Source organism: Staurois parvus, unplaced genomic scaffold, assembly GCF_062004578.1.
Source record: "Staurois parvus isolate SC_StPar_1 unplaced genomic scaffold, SC_StPar_1.0 ptg000855l, whole genome shotgun sequence".
Classification (NCBI taxonomy): domain Eukaryota; kingdom Metazoa; phylum Chordata; class Amphibia; order Anura; family Ranidae; genus Staurois; species Staurois parvus.
This window is the reverse complement of record NW_028318651.1, coordinates 351448-379106: the sequence shown is the minus strand read 5'-3', so window position 1 is coordinate 379106 and position 27659 is coordinate 351448. Positions and strand designations below refer to the sequence as shown.

The 27659-nt window shown below is 45.2% G+C and overlaps 1 protein-coding gene across 2 annotated transcripts in view; it reads left to right on the top strand.

Moving 5' to 3' along the window:
- LOC149443508 (solute carrier family 15 member 2-like) overlaps positions 1 to 27078 on the top strand; it is an 84377-nt gene extending 57299 nt beyond the window's left edge. For both annotated transcript variants that reach the window (XM_089655609.1, XM_089655608.1), the window contains 7 exons: positions 170 to 331; positions 630 to 676; positions 5678 to 5785; positions 6142 to 6235; positions 11265 to 11417; positions 20479 to 20583; positions 22878 to 27078. In XM_089655609.1, the coding sequence (XP_089511735.1) occupies positions 170 to 331; positions 630 to 676; positions 5678 to 5785; positions 6142 to 6235; positions 11265 to 11417; positions 20479 to 20583; positions 22878 to 23075 (867 nt within the window). In that variant the 3' untranslated portion in view covers positions 23076 to 27078. The remainder of the gene's footprint in view (positions 1 to 169; positions 332 to 629; positions 677 to 5677; positions 5786 to 6141; positions 6236 to 11264; positions 11418 to 20478; positions 20584 to 22877) is intronic.
- Positions 27079 to 27659: the final 581 nt, after the last annotated feature.

The following is a 27659-nucleotide window of genomic DNA, read 5'->3' as shown; positions in this document are numbered from 1 at the left end:
AGTGTAAGCTCCTCTGGTACAGAGACTGATGTGACTGTGGGGGAGGGGACATTAGAATGTAAGCTCCTCTGGTACAGAGACTGATGTGACTGTGGGAGAGGGGACATTAGAGTGTAAGCTCCTCTGGTTCAGTCAAACCTAATGATATCTGTGTGTTTTTCTGCTGCAGGATCCAAATTACGTGAAGGTTATTTTCACTGGCTCTAACTTTACGACGGTGGACGTGGAAATTCCTGGAACCACCATCACCTGCCCAGATAACATTCATGTGGAAGCCACGTACTCCTTATTGGTGGATACAAAAACGGACGGTACTCTGTACTGCAGAACAGTAAGTTGGGCAGAATTGTTCTGATACAGTATGTGGGTGGTCTGTGAAGGGGGAGGGGAGGGGGATATACCGGTAGTTGATTTTTGTTATTAATATATATTTTTTACTTGTAAATGTCTAATTTTAATGCTTTAGTATAGATTAGCCAATACAAGACTGATATTTTGGGGTAATATTTATTACAGTATAGAGCTGTGTAGTTTCATATAATCCATAGCTGTGATGTATATTATTAGTAAACGGTTACAGTGTAACATTTTAACATTTTAACATTTTTCTTTTTTTTCTATTTCTGTAGATTAAAGATCCCAATATAAAGCCAGAAAATGGATTAGCGGGGGTCAGGTGCGTCTCGCTATTGTGTGATAATGTTGTAGATCAGTGGTCTCCAATATGCGGCCCTTTGATTTCCTTTATCCAGCCCTTGGGGCACTTTTCCTTCCCCTGATACAAGACACTATTCCTCCCACTGACACCAACCATGGAGCACTATTGCCCCTTCCAGTCCGGACACTTTCCCCCCTTCCAGTCCGGACACTTTCACCCCCTTCCAATCCGGACACTTTCACCCCCTTCCAGTCCGGACACTTCCCCCCCTTCCAGTCCGGACACTTTCCCCCCCTTCCAGTCCGGACACTTTCACCCCCTTCCAGTCCGGACACTTTCACCCCCTTCCAGTCCGGACACTTTCACCCCCTTCCAGTCCAGACACTTTCCCCCCTTCCAGTCCGGACACTTTCCCCCCCTTCCAGTCCGGACACTTTCACCCCCTTCCAGTCCGGACACTTTCACCCCCTTCCAGTCCGGACACTTTCACCCCCTTCCAGTCCAGACACTTTCCCCCCTTCCAGTCCGGACGCTTTCACCCCCTTCCAGTCCGGACACTTTCACCCCCTTCCAGTCCGGACACTTTCCCCCTTCCAGTCCAGACATTTTCCCCCCTTCCAGTCCGGACACTTTCCCCCCTTCCAGTCCGGACACTTTCCCCCCTTCCAGTCCGGACACTTTCACCCCCTTCCAGTCCGGACACTTTCACCCCCTTCCAGTCCAGACACTTTCCCCCTTCCAGTCCGGACACTTTCCCCCCCTTCCAGTCCGGACACTTTCACCCCCTTCCAGTCCAGACACTTTCCCCCTTCCAGTCCGGACACTTTCCCCCCCTTCCAGTCCGGACACTTTCACCCCCTTCCAGTCCGGACACTTTCACCCCCTTCCAGTCCGGACACTTTCACCCAATTCCAGTCCGGACACTTTCCCCCCCCCTTCCAGTCTGGACACTTTCCCCCCCTTCCTGTCCGGACACTTTCCCCCCTTCCAGTCCGGACACTTTCACCCCCTTCCAGTCCGGACACTTTCACCCCCCTTCCAGTCCGGACACTTTCACCCCCTTCCAGTCCGGACACTTGCACCCCCTTCCAGTCCAGAGACTTCCCCCCCTTCCAGTCCGGACACTTTCCCCCCCTTCCTGTTCAGGCCAGTTTTCAGCTTTCAGCGCTATCACACTTTGAATGACAATTGCGCGGTCATGCAACACTGTACCCATATGAATTTTTTAGCATTTTTTTGAGACAGATAAAACTTTATTTTGGTGGTATTTATTAATCGCTAGGATTTTTATTTTTTTGCTATATAAATGAAAAATTCCAAAAATTTTGAAAAAAAGTGTTTTTCTTATAAAAGTTTGCAAATAAATAATATTTCATCATTAATCTTGGCCAAAATGTATTCCGTTATCTTTTAGTACAAAAAAAATAACCCAAATTAGTTCATAACCATAAATTATAATTTTTAAAAACAATTTTTTACATTTTTATTTTTTTTTTATATTATTGTGGGTTTTTTTTTTACATACTGTCACCCTAGCAGTACAGTTTCACCATAGTGACACTGTACTACTTGTGGGGAGTGATGAAGATTTTTTTTTTTTTTGTTACACTGATTGCTTTTACACCCATAAAGGCTGTAAAAGCAATAATTTCTCCTTCTCTCTGGCTGCATTACTGCAGCCACTGAGAAATACTGTGTGAGCTGTGATTGGTCACAGCTTGTCACATGGTACAAGGCTGTTGTGAATGGCCCTGTACCATGTGACCTTCACACGTAGTAAGCAATGATGTCAGAAGTGACATCTTGCATACTACTCTGCATGTGATCACTGATTGGCCAATCAGTGATCACACGATCGGGACCTCACACAGAGGTCCCGTACAGCGATTGGTGTTCCGCTGTATCCGGAGGCTCCCAGGGAGCGTGCACAGGCAGGGAAGCGGGGATGACATTTATAAACAGCCACCTGCTCCTGCACTGCTCCTGTCCGGCCGTTTATATACATGGGCCGGACGGGAAGTGGTTAAACTGAAGTGTTTTTATCTTTCCCGTATGTGTTTGTTGTTTACAGCTAACATTAAATGAAATCATGTTATGGTCCCTGATACCCAGATGTTCCTTTATATGGACATTGGTAATAGGTTCTGGATTGTTTGAGATTAATAGGTCCAGCAGAGCATCATTTCTAGTTGGGGCTTCTATCAGCTGTGCCATAAAGCTGTCTTATAATAGGTTTATAAATTTCCTCCCTTTTACTGCTCCAGCAGTCCCATTACTCCAGTCAATTTTGAGGGTAGTTAAAATCCCCCATTGTCATCACTGTCCCAGCCCTTGCAGACCTTTCTATATGTGGAAGGACCTCTTCATCAACACTGGGTGGTCTATAATATACACACCCCCATGTGCAGTTCCACACATAATGCTTCAACCTCATCACAGTCTCCATCAACTAGGTCCTCTTTCACACTCGCTCTGAGATCACTTCTCACACAGACTCCACCACCTTTCCTATTTCCCCCGTCTCTCCGAAAGAGAACCTAGCCAGGAATATGAATGGCCCAGTCATGTGAAGAATGAAGCCAAGATTCAGCAATACCAATTCAACCATAGTTCTCTTCATTCACTAAAGCTACCAACTCACCTATTTAGTTTGGAAGACTTCTGGCATTGGTGAACAAACGCTTATTATTTATATCAGATATGCCGTCAATTTACGCAGCACTTTACATATATATTATTATTATTATTATACAGTATTTATAAAGCGCCAATAGTTCTCTCAGCGCTGTACATTACAAATTGTACATTCACATCAGTCCCCGCCTCCGAGGAGCGTAAAATCTAAGGTCCCTAACTCACATTCATACATACACATACTAGGGGCCAATTAACTTACCAGCATGTCTTTGGAGTGTGGGAGGAAACCCACACAGGCACAGGGAGAACATGCAAACTCCAGGCAGGTGAAGCCGTGGTTGGGATTCGAACCAACGACCCCTAATACTGCCAGGCTATCTATATATACTTTAATGTATAGTTGCGCTTTGCACTTGTGTTTTCCATTACAAATAATACGATCATTTCCAATGGTTGTTTGTAACATGGGAACTTTTTTTATCAACTGCCATAGCCCTCCCCCATCTTCTCCCCATTCCACCCACCATTACCCCTGGATCACATCTGCGCAGGTGGTGCCGCTGTGGGACCCACACAAATACCTGCAGCCGCACCACCCAGTGGCGGGTGCCATTAATTCTAATGGTATGTCACCCGCACTGGAAATCACAACTGTACTGGGAACCTCGGTTCCCCAGCGGGCTGCGATTTCCCAAGTAGTGCAGGGACTTCTTCCCTGTGTGTCCCGGGGCACGGGAGTCCATTCAAATGACTGGGCTCTCGTACCCGCACAATTCGCGCCCTGCATGAAAGCAAAGATGTGAAACGGGGGTAAGGGTCTGACCCAGGGGCGGACTGACAACTCATAGGGTCCCTGGGCAATAGGGGATCATGGGGCCTCTGTGTCCTTGCCCAAACTCAAAAAAGCCTATGAAAAAGGTACCAGGGGCATCTCATACTGACCCCGGGCCCTCGGGCAGTGCCCGGGTTTCCAAATGGTCAGTCCGCCCCTGGTCTGACCCCTGACTGACCTGTCTGCCCCATTATATTCTAATTCACCCTTCATCCTCAATCCCAGTTTAAATACTCCTCCAGCCATCCCATAAACCTCTCCCCCAGTACAATAGACAGGCTTTATGCAGATTTTTAATTATTATTATACAAGATTTATATAGTGCCAACAGTTTGCTCAGTGCTTTACAATGGAACGGGAGACAATACAGTTCAGTACAAGAGGGCTAGGAGGGCCCTGATCCTGGAAGCTTACAATCTAAGAGGGAGGGGCTAGTGGTACAAAAGGTAATATCTGTGGGGGATGGACTGATAGGAGGAATAGAAGATTCTGTTATTAGCTGAGGACAGGATAGGCTTCCCTGAAGAGATCGGTTTTCAGAGATCGCCTAAAAGTGAGCAGAGTAGGCGATAGTCTGATAAATTGGGTTAGAGAGTTCCAGAGGATGGGGGAGGCTCTGGAGAAGTCCTGGAGACGAGCACGGGAGGAAGAGACAAGGGAGGAGGTAGTGGGAAGAGCGGAGAGTACTTTTTGGGTGATACTTGGAGACCAGATTGGTGATGTAATTTGGGGCAGAGTTATCAATGGATTTATATGTTATTGTTAATGTTTTGAATTTTATCCGTTGTATCCAATGGGAAGCCAGTGGAGGGATTGGCAGAGAGGGGTGGAGGACACTGAATGGGGGCCAGTGGAGGGATTGGCAGAGAGGGATGGAGGACACTGAGTGGAGGCCAGTGGAGGGATTTGCAGAGAGGGGTGGAGGACACTGAGTGGAGGCCAGTGGAGGGATTGGCAGAGAGGGGTGGAGGACACTGAGTGGACGCCAGTGGAGGGATTGGCAGAGAGGGATGGAGGACACTGAGTGGAGGCCAGTGGAGGGATTGGCAGAGAGGGATGGAGGACACTAAATGGGAAGTCAGTGGAGGGATTGGCAGAGAGGCATGGAGGACACTGAATGGGAAGTCAGTGGAGGGATTGGCAGGTATGGAATGGTTGGTAAGGTAGATGAGTCTGGCAGCAACATTCGTGATAGACGGAAAAGGGGATAGCCTGCGATGAGGTCGGCCAATGAGGAGGGAGTTACAAAAGTCAAGGCGAGATATAACAAGGGAGTGAATAAGTTGCTTAGTGGTTTCAGAGGTTAGGAACGGGCGTATCTTGGAGATGTTGCGGAGGTTGGAGATGTTGCGGAGGTTGGAGATGTTGTGGAGGTGAAGTCTACAAGATTTGGACAGTGATTGGATTTGGGGCTGAAAGGACAGATGGGAGTCCAGGATTACACCTAGTACCCTGGCATGAGGGCATATTTTGTATGATATGCTTTATATAGGAAGACGCATATATACCTCGCAATTGTTGGTTCATTTCTGATTTCCTGTATCTTGCAGATTCGTTAATTTACTCCCAGAAATGATCTACGATATCAAGATTGCAGATAATACGATCAACAGTAGCAGCCAAGATATATCGGAATATCTTACCCAGAAAAGAGCATTGTGAGTGGATTCATGATTAATAACATTTCTAATTTTGAATAATTCCCAGGCCTAGTAGATATAGATATGAAGATAGATAGATAGATAGATAGATAGATAGATAGATAGATAGATAGATAATAGATAGATAATAGATAGATAGATAGATAGATAGATAATAGATAGATAGATAGATAGATAGATAGATAGATAGATAGATAGATAGATAGATAGATAGATAGATAGATAATAGATAGATGATAGATAGATAATAGATAGATAATAGATAGATATATAGATAGATAGAGGTGAGAGATGATAGAGATCAATCTTTTCACTGCTTGTATATCTCTTTTTGATGCTTATTCTCCCACCAGAACCAAACTACAAGTAACCTACAAAGGAGATAAATACACGATTAATCTGGACTTACTGGACTTTGGTGCAGCATACACAGCAGTACTGAGGGAGGTAAGTGACATTTTGACTTTGCGACCTTTCATGGAATCCTACAGCCCCATTATAGACAGCACAGTCCATTTTGTTTCCATATGGTGTTTTTATACACCACATCACCAAACATTTGTGGACACCTGACCATCTCACATATATTGTTGGACATCCATTCCAAAACCACAGCCCATAACTTTTTTTATAGGGTTGGGCTAGATGTTCCAGTCGAACATCAGCCGTTTCTGTGTTTGGCGAACTGAGCTCATACTATTCCCCCCCAGCCCGTGCCCCCTCCCCTGACTCCCCCATCAAGATCAATAATACAACCATCAGTCCCTCCCCTCATGCCAGGGTACTAGGTGTAATCCTAGACTCCCATCTGTCCTTTCAGCCCCAAATCCAATCATTGTCCAAATCTTGTAGACTTCACCTCCGCAACATCTCCAACCTCCGCAACATCTCCAACCTCCGCAACATCTCTAACCTCCGCAACATCTCCAACCTCCACAACATCTCCAACCTCCCTAACATCTCCAACCTCTACAACATCTCCAACATCTCCAACCTCTCCAACATCTGCAAGATACGCCCGTTCTTCGGAAACTACTAAGCAACGTATTCCCTCCCTGGTTATCTCTCGCCTTGACTATTGTAACTCCCTCCTCATTGGCCAACCTCATCGCAGGCTATCCCCTCTTCAGTCTATCATGAATGCTGCTGCCAGACTCATCCACCTTACTAATCGTTCCATATCTGCCATCCCTCTCTGCCAATCCCTCCACTGGCCTCCACCCCTCTCTGCCAATCCCTCCTCTGGCCTCCAACCCTCTCTGCCAATCCCTCCACTGTCCTCCATTCAGTGTCCTCCAGTCCTCTCTGCCAATCCCTCCACTGGCCTCCACCCCTCTCTGCCAATCGCTCCTCTGGTCTCCACCCCTCTCTGCCAATCCCTCCAATGGCCTCCACCCCTCTCTGCCAATCCCTCCACTGGCCTCCACCCCTCTCTGCCAATCCCTCCACTGAACTCCACCACTTTCCGCCAATCCCTCCAATGGCCTCCACCCCTCTCTGCCAATCCCTCAATGGCCTCCATCCCTCTCTACCAATCCCTCCACTCAGTGTCCTCTACCCCTCTCTGCAAATCCCTCCACTGGCCTCCACCTGTCTCTGCCAATCGTCCAACAAATAAAATTCAAAACATTAACAATCACATATAAAGCCATTTATAACTCTGCCCCAAATTAGATCACCAATCTTGTCTCCAAATATCAGCCAAACCGTCCTCTCTGCTCCTCCCACGACCTCCTGCTCTCTAGCTCCCTTGTCTCCTCCTCCCATGCTCGTCTCCAGGACTTCTCCAGAGGTTCTCCCATCCTCTGGAACTCTCTACCTTAATTTATCAGACTATCACCTACTCTGCCCACTTTTAGGCGATCTCTGAAAACCTCTCTCTTCAGGGAAGCCTATCCTGCCCTCAGCTAATTATTATTATTATACAGTATTTATAAAGCGCCAATAGTTCACTCAGCGATGTACATTACAATGGGGGACAGAACATGTGACAGAACAATACCAATACAATGCAAAACATGAGGGGATGGTGGCACAGGAGGAGATAGCTGTGGGGGATGGGGTGGTAGGAAGAGTGGAGGAGGTCGGCAAGTTAGCAGGAGGTGGGGTAGGCTTCCCTGAAGAGGTGGGTTTTCAGGGTGTGCCTAAAGGAGAGGAGAGTAGGTGATAATCTGATGGGTTGGGGCAGGGAGTTCCAGAGGATGGGTGACACCCTGGAGAAGTCCTGGAGGCGGGCATGGGAGGAGGAGACCAGGGAACTAGAGAGAAGGAGGTCTTGTGAGGAGCGGAGTGTGCGTGCTGGGCGGTACTTGGATATTAGGTCAGTGATGTAGTTCGGGGCAGTATGGTGGACAGCTTTGTACGTCAGTGTTAGGATTTTGAATTTGATCCATTGCGCAATCGGAAGCCAGTGGAGGGATTGGCAGAGGGGGGTGGAGGACACTGAGTGGAGGCCAGTGGAGGGATTGGCAGAGGGGGGTGGCGGAGACGGAGCGGTTGGAAAGGTGAATGAGTCTGGCAGCCGTATTCAGGATGGACTGAAGCGGGGATAGCCAGCGGCGAGGCAGGCCAGTGAGGAGGGAGTTGCAGTAGTCGAGTCGTGATATGATGAGGGAGTGGATGAGCTGTTTAGTGGTTTCTGGGGTTAGGAACGTGTGGATTTTGGCGATGTTGCGGTGGTGGAGTCTGCATGTTGCGGAGGTGGAGTCTGCATGTTGCGGAGGCGGAGTCTGCATGTTGCGGAGGTGGAGGCGGCACGACTTTGTTAAAGATTGGACTTGGGGCTGGAAGGATAGGTTGGAGTCCAGAATGACACCAAGTACTCTGGCCTCCGGGGCGGGTTTGATGGTGGCGTTGTTGGTTGTGATGGAGAAGTCAATGGGGGGTGGGGTCCGGGCTGGGGGGAAGACAAGAAACTCAGTTTTGGAGAGGTTCAGTTTAAGGAAGTGGAGTGACATCCAGTCTGATATGTCGCTCAGTAGGTGGGTGATTCGGGCTGAGACCGAGGAAGTGAGGTGGGGGGTTGAGAGATAGATTTGTGTGTCGTCGGCATAGAGGTGGTAGTTGAAGCCGTGGGAGTGTATGAGTTGGCCAAGGGAGGAGGTATAGATGGAGAAGAGAAGGGGCCCGAGGACAGAGCCTTGAGGGACCCCAACAGAGAGGGGGAGTGAGGGGGAGGTGGTAGCATTATAGGTAACGCTGAAGGAGCGTTGTGACAGGTAGGATGAGAGCCAGGAGAGAGCAGAATCTCTGAGTCCGAGGGAGTGTAGTTTTTTGAGGAGGAGGGGGTGGTGGACTGTGTCGAAGGCCGCAGAGAGGTCAAGGAGTAGGAGCACTGAATAGTGGCCATTGGCTTTGGCGATTAGAAGGTTGTTGGAGAGTTTGAGTAAGGCGGTTTCGGTGGAGTGTAGGGGGCGGAAGCCAGACTGTAGGGGATCGAGGAGGTTGTTGTCATTGAAGTGAGAGCATAGGTGGGTGTAGACGAGGTGCTCGAGGAGTTTGGATGTAAATGCGAGCAGGGAGATGGGTCTGAGATTGTTCGGGTCATTGGGGTCCAGGGAGGGCTTTTTAAGTATGGGGGTGATGAGTGCATGTTTCAGAGGGGAGGGGAAAGTGCCGGAGGAGAGGGAGAGATTGAAGATGTGGGTGAGGGAGTGTAGGATGGAGGGGGAGGGAGGTCTTAGGAGTTGTGAGGGGATAGGGTCGAGGGGATAGGGTCGAGGGGGCAGGTGGTGAGGCGGGCATCAGAGAGGATCTTGGAGACTTCCTCGATGGTAGTAGGGTCAAAGGTGCGGAGTGTTGGGGGAGCTTCAGTATGAGGAATGTAGGGTGGGGTGGAAGTGGAGGTCAGAGCAGTGGTGGGGCCGTGGGAGAGGGGTGATGAGGGGGTAGTTGAGTGAGGGGGAATGGGGTTGGAGGGAGTTTGAGCAGCGACAAAGTCCCTGCGGGTTATGTCGAGGGGGAGGGGGGATGAGGGGGTAGCTGTGTGAGAGGGGACGGGTTGAGAGGGCATGTGAGTTGCGGCGATGTCCTTGCGAATTGTGTCAATCTTGTTTTTGAAGTGATTGGCAATCTAAAGGACGGTGAGTGAGGTGCTGGGTGGAGGTGGGGGTGGAGAGAGTAGAGAGTTAAAGGTGGAGAAGAGTCGGCAAGGATTGGAGGAGAGGGCCTTGATGAGGGTCAGGAAGTAGGCTTGTTTGGCGGCGTGGAGGGAGGAGGTGTAGGTGTGGAAGGCAGATTTGTAGTGGGTGAAGGCTTGTTGGGATTTGGTTTTGCGCCATAGTCAGCTAATAATAGAATCTTCTATTCCTCCTACCAGTCCATCCCCCACAGTTATTACCTTTTGTGCCACCAGCCCCTCCCTCTTAGATTGTAAGCTCCCAGGATCAGGGCCCTCCTAACCCTCTTGTATTGAACTGTATTGTTGCTGTATTGACTCCCTTTATATTGTAAAGCGCTGAGCAAACTGTTGGTGATATAAATCCTTCGGCGGGATAGCATATCTCTCTGTATTTCTGCACAGCAGCTGGAGGGCTATGCTGGGACGTGTAGCTTGGCTGGAGGGCTATGCTGGGACTTGTAGCTTGGAAGGAGGGCTATGTTGGGACTTGTAGCTTGGCTGTAGGACTATGCTGGGACTTGTAGCTTGGGTGGAGGGCTGTGCTGGGACTTGTAGCTTGGCTGGAGGGCTATGCTGGGACTTGTAGCTTGGCTGGAGGGCTGTGCTGGGACTTGTAGCTTGGCTGTAGGGCTATGCTGGGACTTGCAGCTTGGCTGGAGGTTGAGGGACCCAGTTTTCCTCCAGATGGCTGGTTCTGATCTCAACCTTCAGCTAGAATAGTCCAGAATGATGCTTGCACCGTTTATCTCTTTACTGCCAAGATATTCAGGCCTAGTATAGCTGCATTTGTCGTAATAAAAATATCTAAGCTTCCCTTCTACATGACCTTTACATTGTGCTTTAAGGACATTTTAGGCTTTGACTTGATACATTGTTTTCGGTAATATCCTGCTCAGGTCAGACATGAAGTACAGAATTGCTACTACCAGTGTTTAGAGATCTAACCATTTCCAACAATTAGAATCTGCAGAATGGTCCTAAATACTCGCCAACATTCCAGTCTTGGTTCCCGGGACACAGCCCCGCCCACAGCCTGCCTTAGGCCCACCCACTGGTTGGGTAGTATTGCCTACTCATTGGATTGGACCCACCCATACCCTGCCTCTAATTATGCGGGGGCTATCCACACAGAGCCCCCCAATCACCCTAATGAGTCATTTATCAGGGTAATATTGTGATTCCGGGACATGGCCCAGGACACATCATTATTTGGACTGCGGTGCAAGGAGTGGGACAGTCCCAGTTGGTGGGACAGTTGGCATCCATGATCTTTTTTTTCTCTTACAAATGAAATCTTTAATAGCTCAGCATCAGCTGCTGCCCGTTTCTCTCTCACATGTGAACGTTTCTACACAGGTGGATGAAACCAGTAAAGTCATAAAAGCCTACAAGGTGGAGGACATCGATGCCAACAGCATGCATGTGGCATGGCAGATCCCGCAATACTTCCTGATCAGTGCCGGAGAGGTCATGTTCTCAGTCACCGGCTTGGACTTCTCCTATGCCCAGGTAACAACTGACCCTGAGATAAGAAGTCTCACCCTTCACCCTGCTGGAAGGTACACAAGGGGTCACTTCACCCAGAACTGATGATTCAATGTTTGGTGGATGCTGGAGTGTTAAACCACCAGACAGGAGCCCATACAGAGAAGGGCGACCAGACTGATACGAGGCATGGAGGAGATCAGCTATGAGGAGGGATTAGAGGAACTGAATGTATTCTCTACTGAGAAGAGGAGATTAAGGGGGGATATGATCACCATGTATAATACATAAGGGGGGATATGATCTCCATGTATAATACATAAGGGGGGGGATATGATCTCCATGTATAATACATAAGGGGGGGATATGATCTCCATGTATAATACATAAGGGGGGGGATATGATCACCATGTATAATACATAAGGGGGGGGATATGATCTCCATGTATAATACATAAGGGGGGATATGATCTCCATGTATAATACATAAGGGGGGGATATGATCTCCATGTATAATACATAAGGGGGGGATATGATCACCATGTATAATACATAAGGGGGGGATATGATCTCCATGTATAATACATAAGGGGGGATATGATCTCCATGTATAATACATAAGGGGGGGATATGATCTCCATGTATAATACATAAGGGGGGATATGATCTCCATGTATAATACATAAGGGGGGATATGATCTCCATGTATAATACATAAGGGGGGGATATGATCTCCATGTATAATACATAAGGGGGGATATGATCTCCATGTATAATACATAAGGGGTGATATGATCTCCATGTATAATACATAAGGGGGGATATGATCTCCATGTATAATACATAAGGGGGGATATGATCTCCATGTATAATACATAAGGGGGGATATGATCTCCATGTATAATACATAAGGGGGGGATATGATCTCCATGTATAATACATAATGGGGATATGATCTCCATGTATATTACATAAGGGGGGGATATGATCTCCATGTATAATACATAAGGGATGATATGATCTTCATGTATAAAACATAAGGGGGGGATATGATCTCCATGTATAATACATAAGGGGGATATGATCTCCATGTATATTACATAAGGGGGGGGATATGATCTCCATGTATAATACATAAGGGGGGATATGATCTCCATGTATAATACATAAGGGGGGATATGATCTCCATGTATAATACATAAGGGGGGGATATGATCTCCATGTATAATACATAAGGAGGGGGATATGATCTCCATGTATAATACATAAGCGGGATATGATCTCCATGTATAATACATAAGGGGGGGGATATGATCTCCATGTATAATACATAAGGGGGGGATATGATCTCCATGTATAATACATAAGGGGGGGATATGATCTCCATGTATATTACATAAGGGGGGGATATGATCTCCATGTATAATACATAAGGGGGGATATGATCTCCATGTATAATACATAAGGGGGATATGATCTCCATGTATAATACATAAGGGGGGATATGATCTCCATGTATAATACATAAGGGGGATATGATCTCCATGTATAATACATAAGGGGGGATATGATCTCCATGTATAATACATAAGGGGGATATGATCTCCATGTATAATACATAAGGGGGATATGATCTCCATGTATAATACATAAGGGTGGATATGATCTCCATGTATAATACATAAGGGGGATATGATCTCCATGTATAATACATAAGGGGGATATGATCTCCATGTATAATACATAAGGGGGGATATGATCACCATGTATAATACATAAGGGGGATATGATCTCCATGTATAATACATAAGGGGGGATATGATCTCCATGTATAATACATAAGGGGGATATGATCTCCATGTATAATACATAAGGGGGGATATGATCACCATATATAATACATAAGGGGGATATGATCTCCATGTATAATACATAAGGGGGATATGATCTCCATGTATAATACATAAGGGGGATATGATCTCCATGTATAATACATAAGGGGGGGATATGATCTCCATGTATAATACATAAGGGGGGGATATGATCTCCATGTATAATACATAAGGGGGGGATATGATCTCCATGTATAATACATAAGGGGGGATATGATCTCCATGTATAATACATAAGGGGGGATATGATCTCCATGTATAATACATAAGGGGGATATGATCTCCATGTATAATACATAAGGGGGGATATGATCACCATGGATAAATACATAAGGGGGGATATGATCTCCATGTATAATACATAAGGGGGGATATGATCTCCATGTATAATACATAAGGGGGGGATATGATCTCCATGTATAATACATAAGGGGGGATATGATCTCCATGTATAATACATAAGGGGGATATGATCTCCATGTATAATACATAAGGGGAGGGATATGATCTCCATGTATAATACATAAGGGGGGATATGATCACCATGTATAATACATAAGGGGGGATATGATCTCCATGTATAATACATAAGGGGGGGGGATATGATCACCATGTATAATACATAAGGGGGGATATGATCTCCATGTATAATACATAAGGGGGGATATGATCTCCATGTATAATACATAAGGGGGGGGATATGATCTCCATGTATAATACATAAGGGGGGGATATGATCACCATGTATAATACATAAGGGGGGATATGATCACCATGTATAATACATAAGGGGGGGATATGATCTCCATGTACAATACATAAGGGGGGATATGATCACCATGTATAATACATAAGGAGGGATATGATCTCCATGTATAATACATAAGGGGGATATGATCTCCATGTATAATACATAAGGGGGGATATGATCTCCATGTATAATACATAAGGGGGATATGATCTCCATGTATAATACATAAGGGGGGATATGATCTCCATGTATAATACATAAGGGGGGGATATGATCTCCATGTATAATACATAAGGGGGTATATGATCTCCATGTATAATACACAAGGGGGTATATGATCTCCATGTATAATACATAAGGGGGATATGATCTCCATGTATAATACATAAGGGGGATATGATCTCCATGTATAATACATAAGGGGGATATGATCTCCATGTATAATACATAAGGGGGATATGATCTCCATGTATAATACATAAGGGAGGATATGATCTCCATGTATAATACATAATGGGGGGATATGATCTCCATGTATAATACATAAGGGGGGGATATGATCTCCATGTATAATACATAAGGGGGGATATGATCTCCATGTATAATACATAAGGGGGATATGATCTCCATGTATAATACATAATGGGGGGATATGATCTCCATGTATAATACATAAGGGGGGATATGATCACCATGTATAATACATAAGGGGGGGGATATAATCACCATGTATAATACATAAGGGGGATATGATCACCATGTATAATACATAAGGGGGGGATATGATCTCCATGTACAATACATAAGGGGGGATATGATCACCATGTACAATACATAAGGGGGGATATGATCTCCATGTATAATACATAAGGGGGATATGATCTCCATGTATAATACATAAGGGGGGATATGATCTCCATGTATAATACATAAGGGGGATATGATCTCCATGTATAATACATAAGGGGGATATGATCTCCATGTATAATACATAAGGGGGGATATGATCTCCATGTATAATACATAAGGGGGATATGATCTCCATGTATAATACATAAGGGGGGATATGATCACCATGTATAATACATAAGGGGGATATGATCTCCATGTATAATACATAAGGGGGGGATATGATCTCCATGTATAATACATAAGGGGGGATATGATCTCCATGTATAATACAAAAGGGGGGATATGATCACCATGTATAATACATAAGGGGGGATATGATCTCCATGTATAATACATAAGGGGGGATATGATCTCCATGTATAATACATAAGGGGGGATATGATCACCATGTATAATACATAAGGGGGGATATGATCACCATGTATAATACATAAGGGGGGATATGATCTCCATGTATAATACATAAGGGGGGATATGATCTCCATGTATAATACATAAGGGGGGATATGATCTCCATGTATAATACATAAGGGGGATATGATCTCCATGTATAATACATAAGGGGGGATATGATCTCCATGTATAATACATAAGGGGGGGATATGATCTCCATGTATAATACATAAGGGGGGATATGATCTCCATGTATAATACATAAGGGGGATATGATCTCCATGTATAATACATAAGGGGGATATGATCTCCATGTATAATACATAAGGGGGATATGATCTCCATGTATAATACATAAGGGGGGGATATGATCTCCATGTATAATACATAAGGGGGGGGATATGATCACCATGTATAATACATAAGGGGGGGGATATGATCTCCATGTATAATACATAAGGGGGGATATGATCTCCATGTATAATACATAAGGGGGGGATATGATCTCCATGTATAATACATAAGGGGGGGATATGATCACCATGTATAATACATAAGGGGGGGGATATGATCTCCATGTATAATACATAAGGGGGGATATGATCTCCATGTATAATACATAAGGGGGGGATATGATCTCCATGTATAATACATAAGGGGGGATATGATCTCCATGTATAATACATAAGGGGGGATATGATCTCCATGTATAATACATAAGGGGGGGATATGATCTCCATGTATAATACATAAGGGGGGATATGATCTCCATGTATAATACATAAGGGGTGATATGATCTCCATGTATAATACATAAGGGGGGATATGATCTCCATGTATAATACATAAGGGGGGATATGATCTCCATGTATAATACATAAGGGGGGATATGATCTCCATGTATAATACATAAGGGGGGGATATGATCTCCATGTATAATACATAATGGGGATATGATCTCCATGTATATTACATAAGGGGGGGATATGATCTCCATGTATAATACATAAGGGATGATATGATCTTCATGTATAAAACATAAGGGGGGGATATGATCTCCATGTATAATACATAAGGGGGATATGATCTCCATGTATATTACATAAGGGGGGGGATATGATCTCCATGTATAATACATAAGGGGGGATATGATCTCCATGTATAATACATAAGGGGGGATATGATCTCCATGTATAATACATAAGGGGGGGATATGATCTCCATGTATAATACATAAGGAGGGGGATATGATCTCCATGTATAATACATAAGCGGGATATGATCTCCATGTATAATACATAAGGGGGGGGATATGATCTCCATGTATAATACATAAGGGGGGGATATGATCTCCATGTATAATACATAAGGGGGGGATATGATCTCCATGTATATTACATAAGGGGGGGATATGATCTCCATGTATAATACATAAGGGGGGATATGATCTCCATGTATAATACATAAGGGGGATATGATCTCCATGTATAATACATAAGGGGGGATATGATCTCCATGTATAATACATAAGGGGGATATGATCTCCATGTATAATACATAAGGGGGGATATGATCTCCATGTATAATACATAAGGGGGATATGATCTCCATGTATAATACATAAGGGGGATATGATCTCCATGTATAATACATAAGGGTGGATATGATCTCCATGTATAATACATAAGGGGGATATGATCTCCATGTATAATACATAAGGGGGATATGATCTCCATGTATAATACATAAGGGGGGATATGATCACCATGTATAATACATAAGGGGGATATGATCTCCATGTATAATACATAAGGGGGGATATGATCTCCATGTATAATACATAAGGGGGATATGATCTCCATGTATAATACATAAGGGGGGATATGATCACCATGTATAATACATAAGGGGGATATGATCTCCATGTATAATACATAAGGGGGATATGATCTCCATGTATAATACATAAGGGGGATATGATCTCCATGTATAATACATAAGGGGGGGATATGATCTCCATGTATAATACATAAGGGGGGGATATGATCTCCATGTATAATACATAAGGGGGGGATATGATCTCCATGTATAATACATAAGGGGGGATATGATCTCCATGTATAATACATAAGGGGGGATATGATCTCCATGTATAATACATAAGGGGGATATGATCTCCATGTATAATACATAAGGGGGGATATGATCACCATGGATAAATACATAAGGGGGGATATGATCTCCATGTATAATACATAAGGGGGGATATGATCTCCATGTATAATACATAAGGGGGGGATATGATCTCCATGTATAATACATAAGGGGGGATATGATCTCCATGTATAATACATAAGGGGGATATGATCTCCATGTATAATACATAAGGGGAGGGATATGATCTCCATGTATAATACATAAGGGGGGATATGATCACCATGTATAATACATAAGGGGGGATATGATCTCCATGTATAATACATAAGGGGGGGGGGATATGATCACCATGTATAATACATAAGGGGGGATATGATCTCCATGTATAATACATAAGGGGGGATATGATCTCCATGTATAATACATAAGGGGGGGGATATGATCTCCATGTATAATACATAAGGGGGGGATATGATCACCATGTATAATACATAAGGGGGGATATGATCACCATGTATAATACATAAGGGGGGGATATGATCTCCATGTACAATACATAAGGGGGGATATGATCACCATGTATAATACATAAGGAGGGATATGATCTCCATGTATAATACATAAGGGGGGATATGATCTCCATGTATAATACATAAGGGGGATATGATCTCCATGTATAATACATAAGGGGGGATATGATCTCCATGTATAATACATAAGGGGGGGATATGATCTCCATGTATAATACATAAGGGGGTATATGATCTCCATGTATAATACACAAGGGGGTATATGATCTCCATGTATAATACATAAGGGGGATATGATCTCCATGTATAATACATAAGGGGGATATGATCTCCATGTATAATACATAAGGGGGATATGATCTCCATGTATAATACATAAGGGGGATATGATCTCCATGTATAATACATAAGGGAGGATATGATCTCCATGTATAATACATAATGGGGGGATATGATCTCCATGTATAATACATAAGGGGGGGATATGATCTCCATGTATAATACATAAGGGGGGATATGATCTCCATGTATAATACATAAGGGGGATATGATCTCCATGTATAATACATAATGGGGGGATATGATCTCCATGTATAATACATAAGGGGGGATATGATCACCATGTATAATACATAAGGGGGGGGATATAATCACCATGTATAATACATAAGGGGGATATGATCACCATGTATAATACATAAGGGGGGGATATGATCTCCATGTACAATACATAAGGGGGGATATGATCACCATGTACAATACATAAGGGGGGATATGATCTCCATGTATAATACATAAGGGGGATATGATCTCCATGTATAATACATAAGGGGGGATATGATCACCATGTACAATACATAAGGGGGATATGATCTCCATGTATAATACATAAGGGGGATATGATCTCCATGTATAATACATAAGGGGGGATATGATCTCCATGTATAATACATAAGGGGGATATGATCTCCATGTATAATACATAAGGGGGGATATGATCACCATGTATAATACATAAGGGGGATATGATCTCCATGTATAATACATAAGGGGGGGATATGATCTCCATGTATAATACATAAGGGGGGATATGATCTCCATGTATAATACAAAAGGGGGGATATGATCACCATGTATAATACATAAGGGGGGATATGATCTCCATGTATAATACATAAGGGGGGATATGATCTCCATGTATAATACATAAGGGGGGATATGATCACCATGTATAATACATAAGGGGGGATATGATCACCATGTATAATACATAAGGGGGGATATGATCTCCATGTATAATACATAAGGGGGGATATGATCTCCATGTATAATACATAAGGGAGGATATGATCTCCATGTATAATACATAAGGGGGATATGATCTCCATGTATAATACATAAGGGGGGATATGATCTCCATGTATAATACATAAGGGGGGGATATGATCTCCATGTATAATACATAAGGGGGGATATGATCTCCATGTATAATACATAAGGGGGATATGATCTCCATGTATAATACATAAGGGGGATATGATCTCCATGTATAATACATAAGGGGGGATATGATCTCCATGTATAATACATAAGGGGGATATGATCTCCATGTATAATACATAAGGGGGGGATATGATCTCCATGTATAATACATAAGGGGGGATATGATTTCCATGTATAAATACATCAGTGGTTCATATAGTGAACTCGGTGTAGAGTTATTCCCCCTGAGGTCATCACAGAGGACAAGGGGGCGCTCTTTACGTCTGGAGGAAAAGAAATGTAAGCTCCAAACACAGAAAGGTTTCTTCACAGTAAGAGCTGAGAATGTGGAATAGACTCCCTCCAGAGTTGGCTGTGGCCAGCCCAGTGGATTGCTGTAGGAAAGTCCTGGATTCTTTCTTGGATACACAGAATATAACTGGATATAACATTTATAGGGAAAGTTGATCCAGGGAATATCCGATTGCCTCTCGGGGGATCAGGAAGGAATTTTTTCCCCTGCAGGAGCTTTGCTGGGTTTTTTTTTGCCTTCCTCTGGATCCAGTGTGGGTGTAGGATTATAACTTGTTTTTTATATTTTGTTTTTTTTATGGTTGAACTGGATGGACTTTTGTCTTTTTTCAGGCAGACTAACTATGTAACTATGTAACTATGTAACTATATACAACTGTGAAAGACTGAGAAGGCTGGAGGTCAGATTTTAGATTAGAGTTAGCCTTAGTTGGTGAAGTGAAGGGCTAGGGGTGAAGGATTAAGTGTTGTGGGCTTTCTTTGTTTTGGCTAGGGTTCCCCTTTAAGGGTGTAGTTTGTGGTTCCCTACTCCTGTAGCCACCATCGAATATATATATTATATGAAGGAATAGGTAAAGCCAGCAAGGTCAGATTAGATTCTTAGCACCGAAGGTGGTAAATGTTGACTTGTGACCGGTCCTCTTTGTGTCTCCCAGGCTCCAACCAGCATGAAGTCCGTCCTCCAGGCCGGGTGGCTGCTCACTGTGGCTTTCGGCAACGTCATCGTGCTGATCGTGTCTGAGGCCGGATCCATGGAACAGGTAACGTTTATCAATGAATTCTCAACTGGGACACAAATGTACTAATATATGGATACAGTTTTCCCGTTGGAGGCCTCCATCTTGTTCCGTTCATTAATTTTCTATGGCAATAAACCTTCCTGGTGGCGGATGTGCGGTGCAAATGCCAATGTCCTGCTAATGAGGATTTGATGCTAAAATTCTCATGTGTGCGTCGTCCAATCTGCAGGCAATTAGCCACAATGTTGTCTATTTCAAAACGGTGAATGTTTACCGATCAGAGTTGTAATGTAATACCATAACCGGGATTTCTCGCTAAAGCGATTTTCCAATAATACCATGAAACATCTGTCCCGCTGCCCACTCCTTGATTCCTAGCTCTCCTGCAGCACAAAATCTCCCTCCTCCCCCCTAATCCCCCCCCCCTACAAATCACCTCTCTTAGCACAAATACATCCTTCAAATCACCTCTCCTAGCACAAATCTCCAAATCCCCCCTTTCCCCTCCCAGCACAAATCCTCCACCATATTTCCCTCCCAGCACAAATCCTCCACCATATTCCCCTCCCAGCACAAATCCTCCACCATATTCCCCTCCCAGCACAAATCCTCCCCCATATTCCCCTCCCAGCGCAAATCCTCCCCATATTTCCCTCCCAGCACAAATCCTCCCCCATATTCCCCTCCCAGCACAAATCCTCCACCATATTCCCCTCCCAGCACAAATCCTCCCCCATATTCCCCTCCCAGCACAAATCCTCCACCATATTCCCCTCCCAGCACAAATCCTCCACCATATTCCCCTCCCAGCGCAAATCCTCTACCATATTCCCCTCCCAACGCAAATCCTCCACCATATTCCCCTCCCAGCGCGAATCCTCCACCATATTCCCCTCCCAGCGCAAATCCTCCCCCATATTTCCCTCCCAGCACAAATCCTCCCCCATATTCCCCTCCCAGCACAAATCCTCCCCCCATATTCCGCTCCCAGCACAAATCCCTCCTCAAATTCCCCTCCTATCTTAAATCCTCCTTGCTAATCCCTATTCCCAATTTAAATTCTTTTCACACAAATCCCCCCCCCCCACCAATCCCCCTTCCCAGCACAATAATCCCCTCCCCCAATACACCCTCCCCCATTTATCCTGTTCCTTCTCCAATTTCTCCCTCCTAGTTCGTTCTAATTCCCCCCCCCCCATATTACCCTCCAAGCACAAATCCTTCCCCATATTTCCCTCCAAGCACAAATCCTTAACCAAATTCCCCTCCTAGCATAAATCCCCCCTGCTTATCCTTATTCCCAACTCAAATTCTTTTCACACAAATCCCCCCCCCCATCAATCACCCTTCCCAGCACAATAACTCCCTCCCCCAATACACCCTCCCCACTTATCCTGTTCCCCCTCCAATTCCTCCCTCCTAGTTCTAATCCCCCCCTTATTGCCCCCCCCAGCACAAATCCTCCCCCCATATTCCCTTCCTAGCATAAATCCCCCCTGCTAATCCCTATTCCCAACTCAAATTCTCTTCCCACAAATCCCCCCCCCCCATCACCCTTTTCAGCACAATAACCCACTCCCCCAATACAACCTCCTCCACTTATCCTGTTCCCCCTCCAATTCCCCCTCCTAGTTCTAACACCCCCCCCTTATTCCCCTCCCAGCACAAATCCTCTCTCCAAATTCCCCTCCTGACACAAATCCCTCCTGCAAATCCCCCTTCCCAACTCAAATACCCTTCGCAGCACAATAACCCCCTCCACCAATTCATCTTCCCCCACCCCACTTATCCTGCTCCTCCTCCAATTCCTCCCTCCTTGTTATAATCCAACCCCCCTCCAGATCCCCCTCCTAACATAAATTCTCTCCCTTTAAATCTACTCTCCTATCAAAAATGCTTACCACCATCCCCCTACCAGCACAACCCCCCCACACACACACACAAATCCCCCCTCCTTGCACATATCCTCTTCCTCCCTATATTCCAGCACAAAACTCCCCCCCCAATTATGCCCATGAACATTAATTCCTCCAAAGCCCCCCATCTTTCACTAATCCCCCCCTCCAAATCCCCCCGTCTATCGCTAAACCCCCCCCCTCCAAATTCCCCCTTCTGTCACTAATACTCCCTCCCCCCCATCCAAATCCCCCTTTCTATCACTAATACTCCCCCCCCCTCCTGGCACAAATACTCATTTCCTCAGAGATTTCCTCTCATTTCCTGTTGTGTCTCCTGGATACTTGTATGTCTCCTGCAATGTGGAATTCTGAATTTGTATATATTAATCAGCTGACCATCTTTCTCTTCCCTCGCAGTGGGCGGAGTTTATCCTGTTTGGCGCACTCCTGGTCGCTGTCTCCATCATCTTCTCCATCATGGGATACTTCTTTGTTCCGGTGGACCCCAATGACCTTAAAGAAGAGGACGACGGAGGTGATGATCTCAAGAAGCCAATACCCGACTTCTACGAGACCGGCATAGACAACATGGAGGAGAAGAAGACGAAGATCTAAAATGCAGAAAATAAGCTAAATGTCAAAAACATGTTTTTTTCGAAAACTTTCTACTATAAATCCGCAATTCTGCTTCCTGAGCCTCTCTCCGGACTGGACACCTCCTGACCAGCCACATATGTTTTCAGGGGTCACCACCATCCCTTCATCCTTCCTGACAGAGAACTTCATCTTTCAGCCCTGATGGACACCGAGCTATGAGCCAATGGAAGCTGTACATGAAATCAGCTCATTTTAGTGATCCTCACAAGGGGGCGCTACACAGGGAGGCCCAGACCCCGTGAGGGCTGCTTGTGAGTTGCCCACAGGGCCCCCCCACCAGAACTCCCTGTATAGCCTGTATACATATAGCCTGTAGACAGGCCCTCTGAGCCACCCTCCTGCTCAATCTCAGCAAGAAGTGCCAAGGTCTCCATGTTGATGGGGGTTCCCACCTACAGTCTCACATGATGTCATCTGGTGATACTGGGCTTTGCTTGACATGTCAGGTACATGATCAGTGATGGGTGGAGGGTACAGGGTTCAAATTTGTGGGGGGGTCTGTTTGATGATGGAGGTGGGCACAGCCTGCAGTAGGCCAGTAATATTAGGAATAATGGGAGGCCAGGGAGAGGCCTGACCCCTACACTGCGTACGCAACACACACCTGACCCCTGCACTCTCTACATTACACATACCTGATCCCCGCATGCTCTGTGTTATCTACTGCTGACACCTGCACTCTGTACCTTGCACACACCTGACCCCTACGCTACGTACGCAACACACACCTGACCCCTGCACTCTCTACATTATACATACCTGATCCCCACATACTCTGTGTTATCTACTGCTGACACCTGCACTCTGTACATTGCACACACCTGACCCCTACGCTACGTACGCAACACACACCTGACCCCTGCACTCTCTACATTATACATACCTGATCCCCACATACTCTGTGTTATCTACTGCTGACACCTGCACTCTGTACATTGCACACACCTGACCTCTGCACTACCTACGCAACACAAACCTGACCCCTGCACTCTCTACATTAAACATACCTGATCCCCACATACTCTGTGTTATCTACTGCTGACACCTGCACTCTGTATATTGCACATACCTGACCCCTATATCCTGTGTGTTACACACTCCTGACCCCTGCACTCTGTACTTTGCACACATTTCATATTCTTGACCACTGTACGTTACAAACTCCTGACCCCTGCACTCTGTACATTGAACACATTTCACCACCGCAGGCTGTACATTATCTGCTCCTGACCCTTACACTTGATACATTACATACTCCTGACCCCTGCACTCTCTTCATTACCCACTCTTGACACCTGCACTCAATACATTACATACTTCTGACCCCAGCATTCTGTACATTACATACTCCTGACCCCTGCATTTTGTACATTACCCACTCCTGATCCCTGCACTCATTACATTACATACTTCTTACCCCTGCACTCTGTACATTACATACTCCTGCACACTGTATATTACATACTACTGACTCCTGCACTCTGTGCATTACCCACTCCTGACCCTTGTACTCTGTAAAGTACCCACTCCTGACCCTTGCATTCTGTACATTACATACTATTAACCCCTGCACTCTGTACATTACATACTCCTGACCCCTGCACACTGTACATTACATACTCCTGATCCCTGCACTCTGTATATTACCCATTCCTGACTCCTACACTCTGTACATTACACACAACTGAACCATGCATGCTGTGTGTTAAATGCTCCTGACCACTGCACTCTATACAGTACATAATCCTGACCCCTGCACACTGTACATTACATACTCCTGACCCCTGCTCTCTATATATTACCCACTCCTGACCCCTGCACTCTGTACAGTACCCACTTCTGACCCCTACACACTGTACATTATATATTCCTGACCCCTGCAGTTTGTACATTACATACTCCTGACCCCTACATCACATTCCTCTGACATCTACCCTCAATTTTTAAGCACTGTCCCCTGAGCAATTTCGGCCCTCTGCCTCATTCTACTCTGCATGGCCAAGAGAAGGTGAACCTGTCAGGTGGGCTGTACGGGGCCCCATGACTTCTAACAGGGGCCCTGTACATAGCAGACAAACATTACTATATAGACGGAAGATCATTGGTCAGGCCGCCTGGATAAAAACGTTTCATTTCAGAAAGGCTCGGCCTACAATGATTCGCCTGCATATATCATACATTTCAGGGTAAAATCTGCTGCTCTGTAGCGCCCCCTCCCGAGGATCACTGAACTGGGCTGATGTTGTTTGATTCGATGATTGCACTGACATTGATTTCTTCCATATAAGTGAATTAGAAGAAGAAAACGGCCGCGTCTCCCATCACACGGAGGAGGTTGTGCGCTATTCTGTGTTCATTCCTTTGGAAGCTGCGAATCGAACGTAATGCACTTTATCAGCCAATCTGCGTTGTGAAATCTGTCCACGTGGGACCAATTATCTCGTTCTATCGTATCTGCTGTCATGTCAAATCATGGACATTGTCAAGAAATAAAAGAAATTTGTTTATTGTTTATAAATAAAAAAAAATATATAAACTGCTTTCAAATACAAGAAGCGGCAAAACGATTTTGCAACTGACTCCTGACCTCTGCACTCTGTTCATTGCCCACTCCTGACCCCTGCACTCTGTTCATTACCCACCCCTGACCCATGCACTCTGTTCATTACCCACCCCTGACACCTACACTCAATACATTACATACTTCTGACCCCTGCATTCTGTGTATTACCCATTCCTGACCCTTGCACTCTGTACAATGCAAACTTTTAACCCCTGCACTCTATACATTACATACTCCTGCACATTGTATATTACATATTACTGACTCCTGCACTCTGTGTATTACCCGCTCCTGACCCCCGTACTATGTACATTACCCACTCCTGACCCTTGCACTCTGTACAATACATACTTCTGACCCCTGCATTCTGTGTATTACCCACTCCTGACCCTTGCACTCTGTACATTACATACTCCTGCACTCTGTGTATTACCCTCTCCTGACCCCTGCACTCTGTTCATTACCCACTCCTGACCCCTGCACTCTGTTCATTACCCACTCCTGACCCTTGCACTCAATACATTACATACTTCTGACCCCTGCATTCTGTATATTACCCCCTCCTGACCCTTGCACTCTGTACAATGCATACTTTTAACCCCTGCACTCTATACATTACTCCTGCACTCTGTGTATTACCCACTCCTGACCCCTGTACTATGTACATTACCCACTCCTGACCCTTGCACTCTGTAAAAATACTTTTAACCCATGCACTCTGTACATTACACACTCTTGACACCTGCACTCAATACATTACATACTTCTGACCCCTGCATTCTGTGTATTACCCACTCCTGACCCTTGCACTCTGTATAATGCATACTTTTAACCATTACATACTCCTTACCTCTGCACAATGTACAATACATACTCCTGAACCCTGAGCTCTGTGCATTACATACTCCTGACCCCTGCGCACTGTACATTACATACTCCTGACCCCTGCACTCTGTAAATTACATACTCCTGACCCCTGCGCTGTGTACATTACATACTCCTGACCCCTGCACTCTGTACATTACATACTCCTGACCCCTGTGCTCTGTGCATTACATACTCCTGACCCCTGTGCTCTATATATTACCCATGCCTGACCCCTGCACTCTGTAGATGACACATTCCTGATCCCTGTGCTCTATATATTACCCATGCCTGACCCCTGCACTCTGTAGATGACACATTCCTGACCCCTGCACTCAGTAGATGACACATTCCTGATCCCTGCACTCTGTACATTACCCATAAACTGCTTTCAAATACAAGAAGCCGAAGAACAAATTTGCAAAGTAATGATTTGTTGACGATTCATCCAATCATCTGCCAATCGTAGGCTAGGTTCAACACCTGCGGGTACCACCTGTCTCACCTGTCCTCCAATAAAACTAATGCTGTGCACCTCCTTGTCCTGGTATCAGTGGGAGTAAACAATGCTTCCTTGTTATAGTGGGAGGAGAAAGCACCCTGTCAATGGTGTCAGCGGGAGGAATAGTGCCCCATCATTGGTGTCAGGGGGAGGAATAGTGTCCCATCATTGGTGTCAGTGGGAGGAATAGTGCCCCATCATTGGTGTCAGTGGGGGGAATAGTGCCCCATCATTGGTGTCAGTGGGGGGAATAGTGCCCCATCATTGGTGTCAGTGGGAGAAATAGTGCCCCATCATTGGTGTCAGTGAGAGGAATAGTGCCCCATCATTGGTGTCAGTGGGAGGAATAGTGCCCCATCATTGGTGTCAGTGGGAGGAATAGTGCCCCATCATTGGTGTCAGTGGGGGGAATAGTGCCCCATCATTGGTGTCAGTGGGAGGAATAGTGCCCCATCATTGGTGTATTTGAGAGGAATAGTGCCCCATCACTGGTGTCAGTGGGAGGAATAGTGCCCTATCATTGGTGTCAGTGGGAGGAATAGTTCCCCATCATTGGTATCAGTGGAGGAATAGTGCCCCATCATTGGTGTCAGTGGGAGGAATAGTGTCCCAT